This window comes from Phyllostomus discolor, chromosome 2, assembly GCF_004126475.2.
Source record: "Phyllostomus discolor isolate MPI-MPIP mPhyDis1 chromosome 2, mPhyDis1.pri.v3, whole genome shotgun sequence".
Classification (NCBI taxonomy): Eukaryota; Metazoa; Chordata; class Mammalia; order Chiroptera; family Phyllostomidae; genus Phyllostomus; species Phyllostomus discolor.
In genome coordinates this window covers 125,873,177-125,886,747 of record NC_040904.2, presented here as the reverse complement: position 1 = coordinate 125,886,747, position 13,571 = coordinate 125,873,177, and the positions used below count along the sequence as shown (strand labels likewise).

Genomic DNA, 13,571 nt, shown 5'->3' with positions numbered 1-13,571 from the left:
AGGGAAGAGATAGGAGATCCTTTGAGTATGTATAGTGTTAACCATGATCTTTCACCGAGCTAGCTGATTTTTTGAAAGGATGGAAAGAAGATAAGATTCTTGTTGAGGAAGGAAGGGTTGTGAGTTGGATCTATAAAGCAGGGAGGTTGTGGGAGGTCAGATTCTGAAGTAAGGTGAGAGTAAAGGATAGTAAATAGGTGTAGTGTGTGAGAGAATAGAGTTAACCACTACAGTAATAGAGTTCAAGAAACTGTGAAATGGGCTAAGATCTGTTGGGGGGGGGGTGTTGTGAAGTAATTACAATTGCATGGAACAGCAGTTATTTACAATAATATTATGGCAACAATCATATGACAGAATCTATGAGATCTAGGTAACAAGAATAGGGAGTACAGAACCTTGAGTAGTGTGCTAATGGGACACAGGTGAGTTAAAGGACAGTAGATTAGCAATACAGTATGGAAAGAGATATGAGGGGAAAGCTGTCAGGTCATACAATATACCAAGCCTAGCAAAGCAGACTATACAAAAAGAAAGGGGATACAAAAATACTATTTAAAAAGATGTAAGAATACTGGAAAAATAATAATAATACAAATATGCAATAAATTGCAGGTTCTCTGTAATAGCAGAGTGAAATTTGTCTCACTGTCCCAGCTGTTGTGATGCCCCTTCTTTTGGTTCATCTTTGGTCTTTTCACAGATCCAGGATTTTGTCTCACTTGTAGGTATTTAGAAAAAAATTTAAAAAGTAAAAATAGAAAAGGCAGATGAAGGAAGGAAGAAGAGATAAAATTGGAAGAAAGGAAGGAGGAAGGAATAAAACAAGAATTCAGGAAAGAGAGGAAAAAGAAATCACAAGAGAATAAAAACAATAAAAATAAAAAATAAAAAATTGTTAAAAAAATAGAATCAAATTAAAAAGTCTCTTGGTTTCAGAGTGGCCAAACCGGTTTTTCTGCTCTTGTTGGCTGTGGCAGGCTGAGGGGTGATTGGCATGGCTTTTCTTCCTAGGTCAGCGGAGCTCGCACTGGCTCCCTCACTGTCTGGGAAGCTAACGTGGCTCTTCAGCCTTGCGCCCTGGGTGTGGGAATCAGGTCTTTCCCCAGGGTTACTGCTGTGGACTGGGGTGCGGGGATGCTCTCCCTGCATACGTGCCTGCGCGCCCACGGCTAGGTGGCAGGGAGGCTGGAGCGACTAATCACTTTAGGAGAATTCCCCAAACAGTGTCTGTCTATTCACTCCTTCCTCTTGAGAAATTCCTCCTGTTCAAGCCTGCCTCTCCACACAGTGGCCTGGCTTCTCCTGCTGCCCAACTCTCCAGCCAGACCGGTGACTGTGGGGGTTGGGGCCTGCTGCGCGACCCAGCCTCTCCAGTGCCCACAGCCTCCAAAGGTGCTCACAGCCCTTGTGTGTTTGCTAGCACCTGGATTCCTCCCAGTGCCACTCAGACCTTGTTTGGCTAGGGAGGGAGTAGTTGTCCTGGCTCTCTCCCAAGGACTCTGTGGCAAACCCAGCAGTGGGCCCTGGGCCTGGGGCTGCAGCCCCCGGATGATGCGCTGGTCCCCGGGACCCTACCTTGTTGCAGCACTCTTCTTAGGGTCCGGTTTTTCGGTTCCACCACAATCCTTGGTCCCCTATTTTCACATATGCTGAAGTATATTGGTTGCTTGCTTCTCTACTCCATAGATTGGTCAGGATTTTCTCCCCTGAGCAGAGGGAAGCCGAATCTGCTCCTTCCTACTCCGAGGCCATCTTAGCCCGGGGATCCCACACTGTCTTGATTACTATAGATTAATGTCTTGAAATCAAGTAGTTTTAGTCTTCCGATTTTGTTCTTTTTCATAACTCTTTTGGCTATTCTAAGTCTTTGTATTTCTATAAAAATTTTAGATTGGCTTGTCAATTTATAAAACAAAAAAATCCTGCTGGTGTTTTTATTTGGATTGAGATGAATCTATACATGAATTTAAAGACAAATGACATCTTAATAGTATTGAGTATTCCAGTTCATGAACCTGCATATATCTCCATTTATTTCTGTCTTTGATTTTCCTTATCAATATTTTATAGCTTTCAGTGTACAGGTATTACATATTTTTTGTCAGATATATCCCTAAGTATTTCATAATTCTGGTGCTATTTTAAATCATATTTTTATTTTAACTTCAACTTTTTGTTGCTGGTACACAGAAATACAATTGATTTTTATACAGAGAACTTGTATCCTTTAACCTTGTCAAAGTCACAGATTAGTCCTAGTAGCTTTTGGTGGACTTCACCAGATTTTCTATATAAACAATAATATTGTCTAGGAATAAAAACAATTTACTTCTTCCTTTCCAATCTGGACCTTTTTTTTCTTGCCTCATTGAACTGGCTAGAATCTCCAACATAATGTTGAATAGAAGTGGTAAGAACAGACATTCTTATATTTTTCTTGATCATAGGGGAAAGCATTTGTTTTTTCTTGATGAAGTATGATGTTAGCTGTTAGTTTTTTGATAGATGCCCTTTTTCAGGTTGGACAAATTTCTTTTACATTCCTGGTTTTCTGAGAGTTTTTATCTGGAGTGGCAGTTGTGTTTTGTCAAATGCTTTTCCCACATCTATTGAGATGATCATAAAGTTTGTCTTTTTTTAAGTTGTTAATATGGTGAGTTATGTTATTAATTTTCAAATGTTAAACTATTCTTGCATTCCTAGGATAAACCCTAACTTGGTCAGGATGTATTGTTTGTTTTCTATGTGGTGTTGGTTTCAATATTTTAAAATTTTCTAAAGAAGTTTTTGCATTTATGCTCATGAGGGCTATTGGCCTATATTTTACTTTTCTTTTAATGTCTTTGCCCAGTTTTGGTATCAGAGGAATCTTGACCCCATAGAATATGTTAGGAACTATGTCATCTTCAATTTTCTGGAAGAGTTTGTGTAGAATTGGTATTTTTCTTTTTATATTTGTAATATTTTTCTTTTAATATTTGGTAGAATTTATCAATGTAGGTACCTGGTCCTCTAAGCTTTTGTAGAAAGATTTTTAACTGCTGGGTTAATTTAAAAAATACAATATAATATTATTCATGTACTTTATTTCTTTTTTGATATTTAATGTTTTCAAAGGAATTTGTCCATTTTATCTAAATAATCAAGTTTATTGGTATAAAGTTGTTTATAATATTCCTTTTTTAGCCTTTTAATGCCTGTAGAATTTGTAATGGTTTTACTTTTCAAATTCCTGATATTATAATTTGTGTTTTCTCTCTTTCCTGATATTCTAAAATAGCCAGCTTTTAGTTTCTTAATTTTTTTCTATTTTTCTTTATTGTTTTCTATTTCATTAATTTCTGCTCTGATATTTATTGATTTTTCCTCCTTATTTTGTGTTTAATTTGCTCTTCTTTTTCTAGTTTCATAGGGTAAAAGCTGAGGTCATTGATTTGGGACCTTTTTTTTGTACGTGTGTGTGTGTGTATATATGTTTAGTGCTATAAATTTTTTCTTGAGTACTGCTTTAGTAATATTCTACAAAATTGATATATTGTGCTTTTTAAATTTAGTTCAAAATATTTTAATTTTCCTATTTATTTCTTTAACTGAACTAAGTTCTTCTTTGACTGAAATGGGTTATTAAGAAGTGGGGTTCATAGTTTTCATGTATTTGAGGATTTTCCAGAGGTCTTTCTGTTACTGGTTACTGGTTCTAACATAATTCCTTTGGGATCAGATGACATACTTTGCATGACTTGAATTCTTTAAAATTTATTGAAACTTGTTTTATGGGCCAAAATATGGAATGTCTTGTTAAATATTCCATGTACACTTGCAAATAAAATATATTCAGCTTTTGTTGAGTGGAGTGTTCTATAAATGTCAATTAGGTCAAGATAGTTGACATTGTTGTTCAAATCTTCTGTATCCTTACCTGATTTGTGTCTACTTATTTTATTAATTGTTAATAGAGAGCTATTGAAATGTTTGAATATGATTTGTGGATTTGTCTCTTTCTCCTTGTGGTTCTATAAATTTTTGTTTCATCATTTTAAAACACAGTTATTAGGGGCATAAGTATTTAGGACTGTTATGTCCTTTTGATGAATTGACTTCTTTATCATTGTGAAATGACTTTGTCTTCATTAATATTCTTTGTTCTAGAATCCACTTTTCCTGATATTAACATGCAGCTTTCTCTTGACTAGTGTTAAGATGGTATATATTTTTCCAGTCTTTAACTTTTAACCTATTTGTGTCTTTATGTTTAAAGTACATTTCTTGTAGGTAGTGTGTAGTTGGGTTTTCTCAGCTTAGGGAATTTTCCAGGCTCTGGTTGGGTTCCCCTTCCTGTGCCATGACCTAAAAACACCTTAGGCAATAATGGGGCTTATTTTGTTTAGTTTCCCATGTCTCAAGGACAGGGCTTGGTCTAGGGTGAGGTAAGTGTGGCCCCTACAGTGCAAAATTTTAGAAAGTAATCATGCTCACATACATATTTTTTAAAGTAGATTCCTCTTTAAATTTTGGATCCTCTTTAAATTTTTTATCTCCTATTTTTTTTAAATATTGATTCTAAAGAGAGGGGAAGGAAGGGAAAAAGCAAGGGAGAGAAACATCAATTGGTTGCCTCTTGCATGTGCCCTCACTGGGAATCAAACTGGCAACCTTTCAGTTTGTGGGATGATTCCCAACCAACTGAGCCACACTGATCAGGGCTTTTACCTCACACTTAAGAAGACACTGACAGAGTTTTACAAATAAAGAGCTAGCGCCTGAGAGTAAATGCCTCTTGTAACTTTCTTTGTACTTTAGGAGCCTCACTCAGCTTACTCTAGTCTCAGCTCTGCTCTTTATTGCCTGATGTCCAGTGTCTTGAAAACCATTTTTAAAAATGTATTTTGTCTGGATTTTTTATTATTTCAACTGGGAGGGTAAATATAGTCTCTATAATTCCATCTTTTCTGGAAGCAGAAGTCTGGGCTTATTCTTCATGAGATTAGAAACAAAAATCCTGGATATAGAACTACATGACTAAAATACATGTGTTTTCAGGCCTCCTTGCAAAAGAATTTAGCAAAAAATTGATCTTCATTCAGCAAACAATCAATGAGCACCTACCCTATGCCATATTCAGGGCTAAGAACTGAGGTTAAAAATTAAATAAGACAAAGTAGCCAAGCTCATAGCTGGCTTCTTTAGAACTCTTGGATTGGCCCTTTCATAACATGTATCACTTGCAACATGGGCCAGGGAAGGCAGAGTGCCAGAGAGAGATTCAGACCTAGAACTGAGAGATCATCTCTGCTAATTCCCATGCCCAGGCTAGTTCAGGGACTCAGTTGAATCACACAGCCTGTCAGTAGTAGATGATTGCTATATAGTCTATTTTGAAGGATATGGAGGAGGGATCCAACCCAAAATACCTTCTGTTACTGCCAGTCACTATGACTAAAATTCCATCATTAGATACTTAGTCATTGAGGTTGGGGCTCCTGTTTTATTCATGTTTCCATTTCTCAGTATTAGCTTAGAGCCTGCAACGTGGAATCAATAGATATGAATGAATGAATGAATGAATGAATGAATAATGTTAAAGTGATGAGCATGCCTCTGGGAGATGACTTAGGTTATTATCAGTTGGGGATGAGTAGACTGTGAAGAGCAGGCCCACAGCTGGGACCCATGATAAGAAGGCAATATAGTACAGTAAGTTCAAGAGGTCTCTAACAGTACTAGACCTTGATCCGAGTTATTTAACCTACCACAAACTGTTTTCTCATCTCTGTGACAGGCATCTTTTCTTTTCTTCCTCCCTCCCTCCCTTCCTTCCTTCCTTCCTTCCTTCCTTCCTTCCTTCCTTCCTTCCTTCCTTCCTTGTAGGCAGCCAAAGGAAGGCAAAGGAAATTACACATGACCTTCTGCCCTGAAAAGCTGAGGCATGCCAGATTTTATCCCAAGTTGCTACTTTCCTGAAGAGGGGCAGGAATCTTAATCCTACTTACCTTGTGGAAGGATGTCAGGTTTCAATAGGATGAAATAGGTTAGGGGCCTAGCAAGGCAAATCCCTCAAGGAATGACAGGTATTATTAGTCTACTGTCCTGAGAACAGCAGATGGGAATGAGGTAGGGCCTACGGGATGGCAGAGACCTTGCAGACAGCAGGAAGACTGTAACTGTTCTGCTCACACTGTGTATTTACCACTATCATTATCCAAAAGTCCTCCCTACACTCAGCATTGCACATAGTTGTGCTAGGCAATGCAATTAACCACACAGACACAGCCCTGCTCTCTGGGGACTTCCACTCAAGGCAGTTCCCTCTGGAAAAGACAGAATTAAATGTTAAATCTGCTTATGATCAGGTGATGGGCCATCCACACCATGTAGGGATGAAGAAAAAGACCATTTCCTGAGTGGGAGGCCGATTAGAGGAGTCAGGGTGGGAGTTCCTTCTTCATCGAGCAGTGAGAAGGTGAGCCTGCTCCGCCTTGCCCAGACTGTTCTGAGGGGTCCTTTCCTGAGGCCAGAGGCAGTCTTCAGCTTCAAGCCCACAGCTCTTAACAAATCTTGTAGGTGGAAGGTATTGACTGAAATAATAGATGACCTTGGATTCATGGTCTACCTGAGCCAGAGGCCCAGGCTCTAACAGTCAGAGAAGCCCACCTGGTGACACAGTGATTTTCTGCCTTTCTTCTAACCATGGATGTAGGAGCTGTGATTTAGGACTACACTCTCTCCAGTTTCCCACAAATGCATTACAGTGCACATCTATATTTTTTAATTCAAATGTTATCACGAATTTGAAATTTGACCTAGTCTACTTCTCAAAAATCTTTAGATGGAAAAACACAATGATACTGAGACTTTCTTTGATCACATTAACCCAATTTTTCAGACTGTCAGAGTAAAATGTGCCCTTAAAGATGCCAGGCTCAGTATTCTCATTATACAGATGAGGAAATGGAGGTCCAGGCAGGTCACTTGTTCAAGGTCTCTTAGTAGCAGCAGTGTCTAGACTACAAGCCCAGCTTTTCGTGCCTTTCCATGACATCACATTGCAGCGCATCTTCTGAAACAGCTATTTGTGGGGCTCTAAGAACCTGATCAAGGTGTATGATTTGTGATTCTCTGTTGGCTGAAGACAGCCTTGGGTGTTGCCAAACCAGGCCTGGGAAGCTCAGTACCGCAGGAAGATCCATAGGACAGAGTGCAGTTTCTCATCCATCCATTGCAGCCCCAGCAGGTCTGTGGTAGAGGCTAAGATTTGTTGATTGTGAGGGATACAGGAGAGAGTGCATCTGAGTGAGGGGATCCCTCCACCCTTGGCAATGCTGAGAGGTCAGGAGAGTGTGGGATTAATATCAAATACAAGTTAGATGATCTTGCATTTAAAACAAAAATTTGTACAAACTGCTGTGTGGCCTCGGTCAAGTCACTCAACCTCTCTGAGCCTCAATAAAATGGAGATGATAATATTTATTTCAGAAAGATGAGAAAAATAAATGACAAACTATATGTAGAGACCTTTCCCTGATACAGTGGTCTCTATAAATGGTAGCTGGTCTATCAGAATCTGTTTTGTTGTTTGTTAAAATTTGGAGATATTATTTTCAGGCTTGCTCTACCAACTTCCTTTCAATTGGGAAATGTCTGTTCCCCCACCCCACATCTCTTTTCTCTTTGATGGGCTGGCCAATCTATTAGCGATCATGCCACACTTCCCCTTGTCCTGAGCATCTGCTAATTAAGAGGTGGTTGCTAAGAGATGCTGGGGCACACTGGCGAGCCGTTCTCAAGTCCCCTGTCATTCTTTCTCAGCCTCACTTCATCCCCAGCACACCCACCTCTCTCTCACCTTCCATTCTCAGGATCTGAAAAGAACTGAGGAAACTGACAAACCTGGATGGCTACGCCTGACCAGAGAGTGGTCTCTAGACCCCAAAGACCTGCTCAGGGACTAAAGGGGAGTGGGGCCTTCCTGGGTCCCCTGGACAACCTGGAGTGTAAGGAGAGCCAGGAATCAGTGCAGGCAGAGCTGGCCATGCTGAGGAAGGCACAGGAATTCTTCCAGACCTGCGACACAGAGGGCAAGGGCTTCATCGCCAGGAGGGATATGCAGGTAAGAGGGGCTCCAGCTGTCCACCTGGAATGCCAAATCACCTGGGTTTCACTGCCTCAGGTTAGCACTTGCCCCATTGGAGATGATGTCTTTAAGAGAAGAGATGCCATCAGCTCTTCCCTATAAGGGGGTATCAATTCAAACTCTCCTGGTTTCCTTTTTTTCTGACCTTTACTTGCTGTCATACTCGGGGGTTCTTTCCCCTCTCTGACTCAGTAACTCCCCGGGGCTGGGAAGAGAGTGATAGCAACATAAGGTAGTTGAGTAAGAGATGGTGAAGAACCTTCTGAAACAAAGGTAGAAAGGCACTGACTTGTTGCTTCACAACAAAGCCCTGAACTCTGCCGAAGTCCTTCCTGTGAGGTGCCGTGTGTGTCGGATGCAGGACCCAGGAGGAAGGCGTTTCTGGAGCTCATCTCATCTGTCCCTTACCCTGAAACCCAGCTACATTCAACCCCATATGTAAGCGTTTCCAGAGAGACAGATTGCAGATCCTTGGTACATGCCATTGCCTAGTGCAGGGCTCAGCGAATTTTGTCTGTAAGGGCCAGAGAGTAAGTATTTCAGGCTTTATGGGCCAAGCGGTCTTTATCCTGACTACTCAGCTCTGCACCACAGCCACACCCAAAACGTAAATGAATGAGACAGGCTCTGTTCCAATGAAACTTTACAGACACAAATTTGAATTTTATATAATTTTCAGGCATCACCAATTATTTTACTGAAGCATTCTTAGTTCACTGGTCATACAGAAATGGAGTAGGTCTAGTTTATAGCCCACGGTGTGGTCTGCTCACCCCTGGTCCAATGTCTTTCCACCTTTAGTGTCAAAAGGTTCTTCTTGGTGTCTCACTTAAGTCTCTTACACCGCAGCTGTGATTTCACCTCAATGCGAGTAAATAAAATGTAGGCTCCACTAGGGCTCTGTGAAAGCATCTCTTCTCCACATCTTGTCAGCACTTGCTTTGTCAAGAGCATTCTTGGAGGGAAAGCTAGCTGTACTGTTAGGAGAAAGACCTAGGATGGCTTTCATTTTTGAAGGTTTTCTTTTTTGAAGTGTAGGTTTTCAGAGTACACTAAGTTGGCAATGAAATGTAGACCTCATTAATATCAGTCCCACCACTGCTCACATGTGGGACTCACAAGGCGTGGAGGCTAAGAAGTGGCCAGCCATTCTGTCCTGACCCCAGAGGGTGGTGTTTTCAGGCTTTCCCAGCACCCTTCTACCATCTAGCAGTTGCACAAATGGAGGGAAAACACCTGGGAAACCAAGCCTGCAAGTGAGCTCGGACCACCCTTGTTTTTAGTAATTGACCCCTCAATAAATTTTTGTCACTGAAACTCATTCCCTAAGTCCCACCTCACGTGGAAGGCCAGGTTTGGTGTGTTTTGTGGAAAGCGGTGACAGACTTCCCTCACAGGTCTGTGGTAGTGCTGCCTGTGGTATAGCTTCAGCGGCATCCTTTACTTTTGCTTGTCCCCTCTAGAAAGAACGAAAAGGGGATTCACATGCCCTGAGGGTCATTCTGGGCCACAAGCACAGTGCAACTCTCTGTAGAGACCCCCGTTAATCTTCACTGAAGCCCATTCCTTAACGAAGGGAGGGAGAGGCAGGGGAAACTAAGCTGCCAAGGGTGAATTGTTAAATTATTTGTATTTGACGCGGCATGGATTCAGAATCATTGAGGCCAGAGATACCAACCCAGCTACGTCCCTCCTCCGTGTTCCTCCCTCAGTCCTCAACCCAGGCAGCAGGAAAGGGGATGGACATCCCATCTGGCACTTACTTCTACCAGCTCCTTAGCTGTCTGAAATTTCGGTGTAACTGTGGACAATGAAGCATGTGACATTTTTCATTTTTTCAGACTAAGAAAGTGCTATCAAGAGAGAATAAAACATGTCATTTAGCACCTCTCTGATGCTTTCGCTGGTCATGTCTGGAGAAAGACTGATTGGAAAGGGATGAGTGAAGAGCAGTCACCTCGCACTGTGGACCCTGGGCTGGCTGTGTAAAGTCCACACGCCCCTCGCTTCTCCTGGGCAGGACCTACAGACAGCTGCCTGCTGCCTGTCACTCCCACCTGCAGCTCCTTTGCAGGGTGGTCGTTGACCCTATGGTTGGTGGCCAGCTCCTGGCCACCACCACATTTCTCACCTTCAGCTCCTAGCACAGCCTCACAGGAACTGGAGGGAGAAGAGTTCACAGTGTCTATACAGAAAAGTTCAGCCACCAGGAAAGGGCCTTTAGAGCAGAGAACAGCTCTCAAGGAAAAAGCCACCGTGGGCCATGTGAGAGGAAGAACCTAGGGGCTGGAGGAGGCAGGCAGAGAGGCCGAGTTGGAACAAAGTTACAGAGAGTTTGCTGTTCTTTTAAAACATGAATGGGAAAGTTAAGCTCCTCCCCCAGTACTCTTGTTCTCTGTTCTCCTGATTAACAAAAGTCCATGCAGAGAGTGAGGTGGACTTCGCAGTCCTCTGACAGATGGGGAGACAGCCACAGGGGCTGAGCCCCAGCAGGAGGTGGTCTGTCTGCTCTGATGAAGCAGAGAGCACAAAAGGAAAGGACCAGGGCCAGGAGACTCCTTTCTCCTTTGAGGTCCCTGGGGTAGCTGAGGTGAGCTGCAGAGAGGACAGGGCTGTAAGCTGCCCTCTGCTTGGATCCATGTGCAGACAGCAGACCGTGACAGCAGACAGTGGCCCCTGCCCCTGACCTGTGTGAACAGAGTTTAGGCAGCAGTTTGAGAGTCCCCAACTCTGCCCATTGCCCCTCAGACTTCACTCCCTCCTTCCCAAGAAAGCTCTGTGGGTTCCAAGGGATCACTCCAGGAAGAACTGGGGTACAGATTGCTTTTCAAGGTGAGGTCTGTGCAGTCCCTAGAGCAGCAGTCCCCAACCTTTTGGGCACCAGGGACCAGTTCGTGGAAGACAAATTTTCCACAGACTGGGATGAGGGGGATGGTTTCAGGATGATTCAAGCGCATTACATTCAAGCTCACCTCCTACTGAGTGGCCTGGTTCCTAACAGGCCTGGACTGGTACTGTCTCAGGGCCCAGAGGTTGGGGACCCCTGCTCTAGAGAAGTGGAGGGCTCCAGAGGGCTGAGGGTCCAGACTGAGAATCAGTCCTGCCTCACAGGGACAGAGGGACATGAAAGGGCCAGGCTGCCAGGCACAAAGGGACTCCTGCAGCTGGGGGAGGGAGATGGGGGGCGTTCTCTCTGAGGAAACCTACAGACTAAAAAAACCCTGTTTCCTTCATATTTTAGAGCAGTAAAATGATTACCCACCTCCTAGAGCTCCTGGCTCAGCCCAACTCTTAAGAATCATCTAGGAACTGGCAGACCAGCCAGATCTGGCCCAGCACCTGCTCTTGCAGGTCAGTTGTGCTGGAACACAGTGTGCTCACTCAGTTACATACTGGGCACAGCAGCTTTCACACTCCAACGGCAGTTGAGCAGTTGGGCCAAAGACCAAAGGGCCTGCAAAGCCTAATATGTGCTATTCGGTGTAAAGTTTATACCAAAAGTTAGCTGACTCCTGATTCAGGTTAACAAGAAGACTTTTAAGAGGTTTTTTTTTTCTTTGTAAATTGACCTGAGTTTTAAGTTTTAATCCTGAATCTGTAACTTACTAGCATTGTGAGTTTGTATGTCTCAACACCCTCTGGCCATAGCTTCTCCCCTGTGAATTATCATAGTACCTCCCAGCGTTAGAAGAGAATGCATGAGCAGATGCAGGTGGAGCACTTAAAATTTTTAAAATTGTGGTAAAATGTACATAACGTAAAATTGATCATTTAAAAAAAATTTAAGTGTATAGCTCAGTGGTGTTCAATATGTTCACTCTTGTGCAGCCATCACCACCATCCATCTCCAGAACCCTTTCATCGTGCAAAATAGAAACTCTGTGCCCATTGCACACTAAGTCCCCACTGCCCTTCCCGCCAATCCTGGCAGCCACCATCCTGCTTTCTGTCTGTGAGTTCCAGTACTCCGGGAACCTCATGTAAGTGGGGCTACACAGTGCTTGCCCTTTTGTGACTGCGTTGTTCACTTAGCAAAATATCTTCAAGGTTCACCCACACCAGAGCATATGTCCGAATATCCTTCCTTATTATGGCTGGATGATATTCCATTGTATGTGCACACCTCATTTTGTTTTTCTATTCACCGGTCAGTGGGCTCTTGGGTTGCTTCACATCTTTGACTATGAATAATAGTGCTGTGAACATAGGCATATAAATATTCTTCAACTTCCTGCTTTCAATTATTTTGAGGATATACCCAGACGTGGAATTACTGTACTATACCATTACATAGTATAATAATTCCATGTTTAGTCTTTTGTGGGGCTGCGCTACTGTTTTCCACAGTGGCTGCACCGTCAGGCTGTGGTTTTAAGTGCAAGTCCTCTGTCCTCCTTCAGAGATAAACAAAGGGCTTTTCTGCTGACAAAGGCACCTTCCATTTGTATCTAGCTGTCACTCTTCTTTTTTGTGTCCAGTCTGAATGAGTGAGGGCAACTGTGCCTCTTTCAAGACATTTGGCAATAGCTACAGACATTTTTAATTGAAACAACTGGAGAGGAAGGTGCTACTGGCATCTAGTAGGTAACATCCATGTGCACTATAGGATATTTAATGTGCACTAAATATCCTATAGTGCACATTACAGCTCCATCTTTACTCTGCTTCCAAAAAAAGAATTCTCCATCCTAAGATGTCAATAGTGCAGAGGTTGAGAAACCCTAGTCTACACCAAGTAATCAGCTGGAACCAAGTACATTAAACCACAAAGCAGAAAAAAAGCAGATGCTGCCTCCTAGACCTCACATTCTCACTGTGAAGGTATTTGGTTCTGGAAGTTCAGCCATACCACAGGCAAGAGAGCAGTTGGTGCTGGGACAGAGGTCTGAACAGGATGCTGTGGAAGCCTCAGAAGGAGGGAGACTTTCATTCTGGCTATAAAGATGGAGCTCTCCTGTGTAATGAGTATTCCCTTAGATGTGTTTAAAGCAGTGCAAACATTTGCTTTAAGGCATGTTACTGAGCTAGTGACCAGGAAGGTAGAGGGTCTGGCGACAGTGCAGCAGAAGATAGCATTTCCTCTGGCTCTGGGAGCTGAGACCTCAGCACTGCTGCTGCACTACTGCACCCTGGTCCACATCCCCATTTTTCAGACCTTGCCCGGGAATCTGCAGTAGTGCTGGGCAGGAGTCTAGACCAGTGCTCCAGAAATGGGACTTCAGGATCCCCTGCGATGACTCTTAGTCACTCACTTATTCAACAAATATCTAAATACTCCATGTTTGTCAGCACTGGGCTAGATCCTGAGGACACAGTAGTAAGGAAAAATAAATGGGGCTCCTTCTCTCAGCTTCCAGTCCACTGAAGGAGCAGACTTTCATCAGTGAATCACATCTATAGTACGTAAAATACAAACTGAGATGAGACTTATGAATGA

General features: G+C 42.8%; 1 protein-coding gene and 1 non-coding gene across 9 annotated transcripts in view; one reads left to right on the top strand and one right to left on the bottom strand.

Moving 5' to 3' along the window:
- CRACR2A (calcium release activated channel regulator 2A) overlaps positions 1-13,571 on the top strand; it is a 139,277-nt gene that overhangs the window by 59,455 nt on the left and 66,251 nt on the right. For all 8 annotated transcript variants that reach the window (XM_036018540.1, XM_036018537.1, XM_036018536.1 and 5 more), the window contains one exon: positions 7,860-8,110. In XM_036018540.1, coding sequence (XP_035874433.1) covers positions 7,895-8,110 — 216 coding nt within the window. In that variant the 5' untranslated portion in view covers positions 7,860-7,894. The remainder of the gene's footprint in view (positions 1-7,859; positions 8,111-13,571) is intronic.
- On the bottom strand, positions 5,864-6,013 carry LOC114514252. Its single transcript, XR_003685978.1, has one exon. It is a non-coding gene; the product is annotated as a small nucleolar RNA SNORA67 (small nucleolar RNA).